At 34.2% G+C, this 10,446-nt stretch overlaps 1 protein-coding gene across 1 annotated transcript; it reads right to left on the bottom strand.

The window, feature by feature from the left end:
* Positions 1–834: 834 nt before the first annotated feature.
* LOC134271082 (ankyrin repeat domain-containing protein 50-like) lies at positions 835–3,287 on the bottom strand. The gene is made up of 3 exons (XM_062753339.1): positions 3,018–3,287; positions 1,908–2,850; positions 835–1,439 (listed from the first exon to the last, which is right to left on the bottom strand). The coding sequence occupies exons 1-3, from the start codon at positions 3,285–3,287 to the stop codon at positions 835–837; spliced, it is 1,818 nt and encodes a 605-aa protein (XP_062609323.1).
* Between the last annotated feature and the right edge of the window lie 7,159 nt (positions 3,288–10,446).

The following is a 10,446-nucleotide window of genomic DNA, read 5'->3' on the forward strand; positions in this document are numbered from 1 at the left end:
ATTCGTAATCGTAATTCCCCAATCTCTAGTGCGCTAATTTCTACCTCCTTGTAAACTTGAAGGAAACTTTTACGCTCATTTTAAAGAAATAAAACAAGTAAGAGCGGATAAAAATAGATTAGAAAAAAAACAACATAATCATTGTCATGTACACTTATGTGGTATATACAATACAATTATTCATACGTATATATGAAAGGATATGGATATATTCAATATAAATACTACATACATTCATTTCACATATTTTCATTCCTTAATTTAAAAGTTTTAACAGAAAATCTAAGATATGTCTCTGATCACCTTCAAGTGCAATATGAACAGCTCTTTCTATATGAGCACCGTGTCCTACAAGATATTCAACAACCCTAAGGTGTTTATTCTCTACAGCACAGCATAGTGGACTGTAACCATGAAAACTTAATAAATTTACATTTGCACCAGTTTCTACCAAATATTTAACAATATCAATGTGGCCTTGACCGGCAGCGCTATGAAGCGCAGGATCACAAATGTCATACACCTTGTTAACATCCATTATATTACTAAGATATTCTACAACATCTAAATGTCCGCTTTTACAAGCAGCAGATAAACAACTTACACCGATATTGAAATCAGCATTACTTTGTAGCAAAAACTTTACAATTTCCAGATGACCATACCTTGAAGCGTAACATAGTGGAGAATTTCCATTAAGGTCACAGATATTTACATCTGCACCACGTTTCACTAATCCTTTTACAATCTCCAGGTAACCTTTGCTTGAGGCACAGTATAAAGGAGACGTATTAATATCATCACACCGGCCCTGATTTATATCGGCACCGTGTTCTACAAGATATTCAATAACGTGTAACTGTCCCTTCTTTGTGGCACAATAAAGGGGACTCTATTCCAAAAACTCAGTAAATTAACATCGGCTCCATGTGCCACTAGATATTTCACAATGTCGAGATGACCTGAACTGGCAGCAGAATGAAGAGGGGGATCGCTGTAGCCCTGTATCTCATTCACATTTGCTTTATCGCTAAGATACTCAACAATGTCGAAATGACCTCGATTTGAAGCTGCTGATAGACAACTTGCACCGCAATTCACATCAGCATGATTCATAATCAGACATTTAACAATATCTAACTGACCCTCAGCAGATGCATAATACAGTGGGGATCTTCCGGAACCGTCACAAGAACTGATGTTTTTCACTTTGTCAACTAGATACTCCACTATATTATAATGACCACGATGGCAAGCAACAAATAGACAACTGATATCATAATCAGCGTCAGCATCACTATTGATAAGAAATTGTACAACATCTAAATGTCCTCCAGCTGAAGCATAATATAATAAAGATTTCCCATACCTGTCACATATATTTATGCTAAGTACCTTGTTTATAAGATATTTCACAATCTCTAAATGACCTCCATATACTGCATGGAAAAGGGGGATCTTCCGTCTCGTCATAAAGATTGACATCAGCTCCAAGTCTTACCAGTTCTTTCACAATTTTCAAATAACCTTTGCTGGATGCACAACATAGGGGAGACGTATTTGTATCACCACAATAACCCTGATTTATATTAGCGCCATGTTTCACAAGATATTCAATAACATGTAAATGACTATTTTTTGTGGCACAGTAAAGTGGATTTCCAACAGAGGTGAGCAGTTAAAATCCGCTCCATGTTTAACAAGAAATTCTACGATATTAAGATTTTCCTGAACTGGCAGCGGAATGCATAGGTGGATCACTGATGCCTTTACTCTATTTACGTCAGCTTTATCGATAAGGTACTCAACAACGTCATGATGACCATTACTACAAGCGACAAAAGAGAATTTGCAACAACTTGTAGGTCAGCATTATTTTGAATAAGACATTTTATAATATGAATAACCGCGAGCTGACGCATAGTATAGTGGAGACCTTCCACGCAAATCACAGACATTTACATTAACAGCACGGTTTATAAGATACTTTACTATCCCCACGTGACCTTCACGTGCTGCAAGGCATAATGGAGATCGTCCATCTTTGTCACAGACATTGATATCAGCACCATATCTGACCAGTTCTTTCACAATTTCCAGATAACCTCTGCTAGAAGCACAGCATAAAAGAGACGTATTTTTATCACCACAATAACCCTGATTTACATTAGCGCCATGTTCCATAAGGTATTCAATGATGTGTAAATGACCATTTTGTGTGGCACAGTAAAGTGGATTGCCACAAGAGCAAAGCAGATTAACATCAGCTCCATGTTCTATAAGATTTTTTACAATGTCAACATGACCTGAACTGGCAGCAGAATGAAGAGGGGGATCGCAAAAGTCATCAACTCTATTAATGTCAATTTTATCAATCAACAATTCTACAACATCATACTGACCACTTGAACATGCGGCAGAAAGACAGCTTGCACCACAATTCACATCTGCACCACAATTCAGCAGACAATTAACGATTTCTAGATGTCCTTTATATGATGCATAATTTAGTGGAGACTTCACATCTATGTCACAAAAATTGACATTTGCATTGCTCTTTATAAGACACTTTACTATCTCCAGATTACCACCAACTATTGCATAATGCAAGGGAGATCTCCCATTTTTGTCATAGTTATTAACATCAGCACCGTTCTTAATAAGGTACTTAACAAGATGAAGATTGCCGAAATACGATGTGAAATGTGCAGAACCGAAGTTTGCCATCGGAGCATTAATGTTAGCGCCCCCTTTCACTAAAGAATCCACCGCGTTTTCATTTCCAAAAAAGCATGAATAAGCAAGAATTGAAATATTGTATTTTCCAAAGCTCACATTGACATCTGCTCCCTTCGAAAGCAAAAACTCAACAATATCATACAAGTAGTCGATAATGCTACAAATAACGGTGTAAACCTTTCACTTAAGATATAATTTGTACATTCGGCTTTTACGTGACGAAAAACCAGCTTGACCATTTCCAAACTACCACTACAACAAGATAGTGTGAAACAAACAGATTGTAATTCCAGACTGGTACCGAACACTACTTCTGAGATGTCTTTTGAAATGTCATCGTTGACGGAACCTGTTGTTCCTATAAAACGACTTTTACTTTCGACAATCTTTATAATTCTAGACAAAAGATTCACATAGCCATATGCAATAATCCAGGTTATGACTCTGGGGGAATATTTATGCAAAATTTGAAATTTACACTCATATCTCTTATCAATTCCTAATTCTCTTCTTTTATCAAACATTTCATTCATTTGATCTTCTAGCATTTTCGTAAATGGTTGCCTTTTGTCTTCATGCTCACACTTCTGAACGTCAAATAATAATTGCCTAATTTCACCAAAGTTTAATTTTTCCAAAGTTCCACAAACTGTTGAAACAAATTTTTCGCATTTCCAGAAATGTCCTATTCTGCTAAATACTTCATAAAACTTGAAATCTTTAATGTCACAAAGGATTCGGTCTACCAGTGCCAAAGAGTGGGCCCAAAGATAGGGATCATATCGTCCTTGATTTCCGATATCGTGTTCTCAATTGTTAGAAGTTTGTAAATAGAGCAGGAGGTATAATGTTTAATAAGGCATTCTGGAAAACGTTTTCCGAAGTGAACTGCAACAATTTCAAAGAAATTATCATGAATGAAAAAATATCTACCTTCTGCGTCTTGCGTCAGATAAGATCCCTTCAATACCTGCATTGCATGTACAAGTTTCGAATTAGACGTTGACTGGCTTAGTCTACAGCATTCAAGCACGTCTTTTAGACAATTCCTATCAAAGGATTTAGGACGGACACAATTATCCTTAATCACACAATACACCAAACCTGCGTAATGAACTTTGTTGGCTCTTGCATGTTATCAAGGTCAGAAAACATACACTGGTACGGAACCAGAAAAAAGTTATCCCCCATTGCCTGATATTTTTCAGTAGATGAGAATACCCTACACAGCAGAGGGAACATTGGTAATATGCTAGGTAACTTTAACTTTTCAAAGCATACTTCCCTTACATTTTTATATTTACAGTGATTCTGTAACATGTTTTTCACATGTCTCCTGATCTATTAAGTTCATTGCTTTTGTCATCTAAATTAATGACATGATTGTCATCTGTAACAAAACTATTTAGTAGTTTGGACTCATTAAACACAACTGATCTACAACTCATCAGTAATTTTGATCCTGTTTCTAGTAAGTCTAACACATTATCAGACTGTCTACTAAGACTGTTATACAGACTGATATCTAGACCATATACACCTAATACATCATCTACAATGAATAATTGCTTGAAATTTAGTTGTCCATACAGGATGACCTGTTCAAGTGTTGAAACTGGAATTATCTCAAATCCGTCTTGAGCAAGCTCCAGAGCTATGTGACGAATGAGAAAAGTTTTTCCTCTACCACCACTGCCATTACCATTGTCACAAAAGGCGAGGATCTGATTTTATCAAGGACTTTTTGGTAAGCAGCCGTTGTCCAGAAAAGTCTATCCATCTCTCGCCATTTCCGTATTTCTCTTTCATGTTGTTCTAGAGAAATGATAAAAATAAATACTCCTTGATATTTGAAACTGATTTATTTTTTGTAACTAAGTAATTCAGCAACTCTGAATTAAAATTAAAATTTAAATTAGACGAATTCACTGACCAGTTTTGACCATTAAAATCATCAGCATCATCGTAATTTTGTGAAGTGTACATTTATGTTTTACTTTATTTTTATCTATCACGTGCATTGTGTTTGGCGGGAATTTTAAAAAATAACGAAGTTAGATAACGTTCATATTAAGACTTTTTTGTATTTTGTTGTTCTGACAACACTGGTTATTTTTCTCTTGCATTACAATCCATTTCCATTAAAAAATATATGTTTATGCCATTATTCTCCTGATAAGACATTCAAATTTCTGTTTATATTTAAAAAAATATATTTTTGATTCCCTAAAGTGTCTTTTTTATGGAGGAACTGTATATGTTAACAAATTTAGTAATAGCCTTAAAAATCATAAGGTGTACCTCCTTTTGATGTTTTTTGGAATATGATCCACTGCATATTTTTCCACGTTTTGAACTCTTGCTGTCAGAACCGCGAGGAGACTCTTAACAGATGCCCGTGATGAGTGATCTAAGTCTTTGCTTTGTAGAGATTCTACATCTCCGAGTAACTGGCCTCCAGCAAGTCTTTGTATTATCTTAAATAAAATACAATTACTCATATAAAACAAGGCTTACGTACATTGTAGAAAAATCTTTCAAAATTTCATAGCTAATCTAGTGCTTGAGAGGAGAAAATATCCCCTGTTGAATGGTCATATCCATCGTAATTCGTATGTTTTGATAAGATAGAATAAAATAAAATAACGACCCAAAGATGGGAAACATTTTAAAAAAGGGTCATGATAATGATCATAGATTTTACCAGATGCGGACTTTAAAAAAAGTTGCTATTACCTTAAATTCCACTTATTTGTCAGAAGATATTAATACTAAACTATTTATAATTGATAGATATATTCAAAATTAGCAATCCCACTGTGGGACGTGGAGACAGGTCATTTGGATGAGGCCTTATAAACCGAGGTCCCGTGTCACAGTAGGTGCTGGCACGAAAAAGAACCCTCACTGCTCATTGGCCCTGAGTGCCGAGTATAGGACAAAATTTGTAACTTTTCCGGCAAGTGGTGTCGTCTCCATATGAGTGAAATATTCTCGAGAGGGAAGTTAAACAACATACAATCAATCAATCAATCAAAATTAGCATGAATATGTAGATATTTTGCAAAAACTAATCATGCTCAAAAGTCAAATTCTGAATTTTTTTCTAGAAGAGAAGACGTTAATGTTAATGGTTATCTAACAACAAAGCTTTCAAAGTTAATGTAGAGAAGTATGGACCAATATTATTTAGTTATGAACCAAAGTGTATCAAATTTCAATCAAAGCTTAAGAAATATCCAAATATTAAATTTTCATATGATTTTCGGTGGAAAACATAAAAAAAAATTGATTTTGATTCTGTCTACTTTATTTAGAAATAAATCTTAAAATACCTTAATGTTGCATAATCTTAAAATGTAAATTAATTACATGCCATTTTTATCTTTAAAATTATTTAGAATTATATCTAGGGTTACTAAAACACATAGTTTATTATGGTGGACTAGACTGATTTTTGTAAATTGGGTCTTTTGAACATGTATATACCCATTTAAGGTATATAAAGTTTTACAAATATATATACCATCTTATAGATGGTACAGATGGTGAAAATGTTATTTTCAAATAAAATTGACAATTGATTTCAAGTCAATTTGTTTGAAAAATGCTTAAGATTTTATAGTTTATACAGGCAACTAAGAATTTTGTGTTTGTGCGTGTGTCTGTATAAAATGACAAATACATGTAAATACAATGAACAGAGTGCATTTTTAGTGTTAATTTCAATATATCATATATGTAGTAGATGCCTTGTACAAAACAGCACTTCGATCAACAATCACATACTAGCAGTATTGTTAACAATCATTTAACAAAATCATTTCAATAGACATTCATGTACTAAAAAGAGTTATATACTAGAAATAAGTGTAGGGAAGTAAATCCGGTCCGTAGAAGAATAGACCTTCCTTAAAGATTACAAATCAGGAACAGAGCAAAAGCAGAGGTGAAAAAAGGTTACATACACTGAAGAATAAGTATGTCCAGCCAACTGACAGATGAACAGAGAATTTCTAAGGCGAAAACTTAACTCGAAACCATGATAAACTGCCGAATTGTTATCGCCAGTTTGCGATAAAATTACTCGCAAAAATTAGGAATATACAGTATTAGAAAGATTAACACATTACTTCCTTAAGTTCTTTCCATTTCTTTTCAAATTCATTGTCGCTAATTGACTGAGGGCCATGACAAAGTGAGTTTCGTTGGATCCGGACTCGTTCAAGGTCGTCAGCAGGTTCCACATCTGTGTCATCTGGAGTTTCTCCCCAATCTTTTATCGGTTTTCTGACTTTTGTTGTATTTCTTATTATTTTATACATCAATGATATGTCAAATGTTGATGATATTACAGAACTATTTCCTGTAAAAAATTATTAGCAATATATCAATCTATATTCTCATTTCTTACACAGGGTTAAAAAAAGGTATCATCCACATTTGTAACTGTAGGGAAAATATATTGATATTTGATTTTCATCTCATGCCATCCCTCCCATACCAAACAAAATCTCCCCTTTAATATAGCCAGGCGAATGTGTACTTTTGTTCTTCTATTAGACGAGGATCGCAGAAATACAAGGCTGTCTGAACTAAGACTATTCCTGAAATCCTCATCTATAACGATAATATTAATTCGCCTGTCCATATTAAAGGGGATAAGTTGAAAATCAAATATTGATGGGAGTATGTGCTCTTTTAGTAGAGTACCGTTATGAGTTTTCTTCCCTATTTTATAATAAGTATGTCTAAAAACGGCAATTTGGTTTCGCTGATTTCCATTGGATGAAAAATGCTGAAATCTCTATAAAACTGCTAATTTTCCCTATTCTTCAACAATCAGGCCCCGTGGGGATTCGGGTTAGCATTGGTCCTCAGTACCCCTTGCTTGTCGTAAAAGGCGACTAAATGGGGCGGTCCTTCGGATGAGACCGTATAAACCGAGGCCCCGTGTCACAGCAGGTGTGGCACGATAAAGATCCCTCCCTGCTCAATGGCCCTGAGTGCCGAGCATAGGCCTAAATTTGCAGACCTTCACCGGCAATGCTGACGTCTCCATATCAGTGAAATATTCTGGAGAGGGACATTAAACAGTATACAATCAATCAATCAATCTTCAACAATCAGAAACATTAAGGGACCTTATTGAATCAAATGATTGATTTCAAAGCAGGCGGCAACCTCCGTATTTAATAAAAATCTTACTACAGCCAAATTTACATCAATCCCTGAAAAACCGAAAGTTTGAAAGTGCAATGATCCACGATGCGGAACCTGTCAAGCATTGCAAACCGACCAATCCATGATTTTTAAAAAATGGAATGGAGTTTAACGTGAATGACGTAAAATCTTTAATGACGTGTTAATCCAAAAATCATATATTGTATGACGTATGTGCCCTAAAGTGAGGAAAATTATAAAGGGCAAAGAGGAACTAAATTAGCCGACCGTGTTCGCGTATATAAGAAACAGATTAAAAAAGATATAATTTATAATGTTAAAAGTATAAGCTTTACAGGTAATTGCACTGCAGTGAACCCATACTATTGCAAGGATAGATTGAAATAAACGAAGAATTTTACAAATTTAATCTAAAACCGACTTTTTTTTTACTTTCATATTTTTCATGGAGTGTCAGAAACACATCTCTTGATTACTCTTAGTACAGAATATGCAAGTAAAACAGAGAGGTTAGAATGCTCTCTTTGTTTTCTAAATTTTAAAATACAATGTGCTATAACATCCATGAACAATTGAGTTAAATGAGCAATTTCAAGGAGTTATTTAATTGAGAACAATGTGAACTCGATGCATATATTGTTACTATGTCCTTTTTAACATAAGTGCTAAAGTGGCATTAGCTTAAAAACTATTCCTTTGTTACGAAACATAATAACTCGGAACTTCTTAAGGCATTTTCTTCTTACCTGGAAATAATTTGGATATCTGATCATCGTTGCAAATCTTCCTCAACTTTCTTTCATGACTTTGCAGATGATTTTCTAATTTATCTGGTGGTATGACGGTATCAAACCAAATTCTCACTGCCTTTTCTGCGATACCAATACCCAGAAAATACCGAAGACAATTGTCCTCTTCTTTGGAAACAAATGACTCATTTTCTAAAGTAAATAAGGAAAAGTAGAGTTAAATTATGTTATATCCACGGAAAAGTATTATAATGTAAAAGAAGGTTCATAAATAATGTAACGTAATGTAAAATTCGGGTTAACTCTTGTTTACAAGTTTGGAATATATGGAATTTGAACCCGATGTTTATAAACTCCGTAAATAATTGTCAATGAACAGTTAACGAAAGAAATGAACTATAATTGATTTAATGACATTATTAATTAACATGTATAATTTAATGACAAAGTGGTGTATTTTGTATGTTTTATATGGGTACAACGTTATTAATTTAGTAGGTAATTTTGATGGTTAAATCCCGCTAACTTATTCATTGCATTGATTGTGACGGTAACTGATTGTCTCTTACGTCATCATAACAACTTTTGTCTATATAAACCAGCTGTTTTGGGTTCTGACTTCAGTCGGCTGTGGGGAGCGAATCGGAGCACACAGCCTTCCCTGGTAAGGGAAAAGTGACCTAAGTCACTTTGGGGAACGACTCCGTATACTTCGGTTATAAGACGGTACCAAGTCTATGTATACGAAACCATAAAGAGAACCAAGTTTTTAGGAACGTCCTGGATTGACCATCGGTTGGTCACCTTTTTGTTAACCAAATAACGTTGTACCAACCAAATTGAAGTGTACCATTTTTTTTATGACTGTGTTTGTGTGGACCATTTTATTGTTACAATAAAGATTATTAACTTTAAACAAGTGTTATTCCTGACGATTCAAGTACAAACATTATTTAAAGCGGACCAAAAATTGGTCATAACGTTAACCAATTAAGTGACCAAAAGTTGGTCATTGTGTCAACCAAAGAAGTGACCAAAAGTTGGTCATTACGTCAAACAAAGAGGAGACCAAAATTCAGTCATTACGTCAACTAATTAAGTGACAGAAAGTTGGTCATTACGGCAACCAAAGAAGTGACAAAAAGTTGGTCATTACGTCTATCAAATAAGTGACCAAAAGTTGGTCATTACGTTAACCTATCAAGTGACCGAAAATTGGTTATTAACCATTATATAAACCGTGACCAACGGAATTATCAAATCTCTACAAGTGACCACAAATAGAGGCCCACGAGTCTATTACACGATACCCTCGGTTTCGTTACAATATGATATATTGAAACTATAACAAAAATTATTCTTACATGTTCCATTGTGATCATTAATCTTAGGCCTTGTTAAATAATCTATATTATCGTCTTTATTTCTGAATCAATTTCAACATATATCATGAAATTTTCTTTTATACTTTACACACCGATTTCGTTTTCCGAATTCTCTGACTGCGTATCCTCTGTTGCGTTCACAGAGGTGTTGGTGTTTGAATTCTCTACTAGTTCTGCTGTATCGCCAACAAACTGTGACACCTCTTTATCCGACATTGTTGGCTTTTTATCTATATTAACAGTTTATACCTTTACAAAAATGTATTATAATTAAGTAAAGTTTACGAAAGTTAATTAAAATTTACTTAAGTTAACTTTAATTGACTATAGTTAATACTTCTATCCTTTAATTAACTATCATGTTACTTTATTTTAAAATTATTTTTTGA

This window comes from Saccostrea cucullata, unplaced genomic scaffold (genome assembly GCF_032062105.1).
Source record: "Saccostrea cucullata isolate Sc308-1 unplaced genomic scaffold, CSIRO_AGI_Scuc_v1 ctg8611, whole genome shotgun sequence".
In the NCBI taxonomy this organism is placed as follows: domain Eukaryota; kingdom Metazoa; phylum Mollusca; class Bivalvia; order Ostreida; family Ostreidae; genus Saccostrea; species Saccostrea cuccullata.

What these genes read in the sequence shown, in the direction of transcription:
- LOC134271082 (XM_062753339.1), bottom strand. Translation starts at nt 3,287, where the DNA reads ATGCTAGAAGATCAAATGAATGAAATGTTTGATAAAAGAAGAGAATTA. An exon ending in CCAGTCTGGAATTACAATCT is followed by an intron (nt 2,851 to 3,017) that starts GTTTGTTTCACA and finishes TTGCTTTCGAAG; the next exon opens with GGAGCAGATGTCAATGTGAG. An exon ending in ATACTATGCGTCAGCTCGCG is followed by an intron (nt 1,440 to 1,907) that starts GTTATTCATATT and finishes TTTTCCATGCAG; the next exon opens with TATATGGAGGTCATTTAGAG.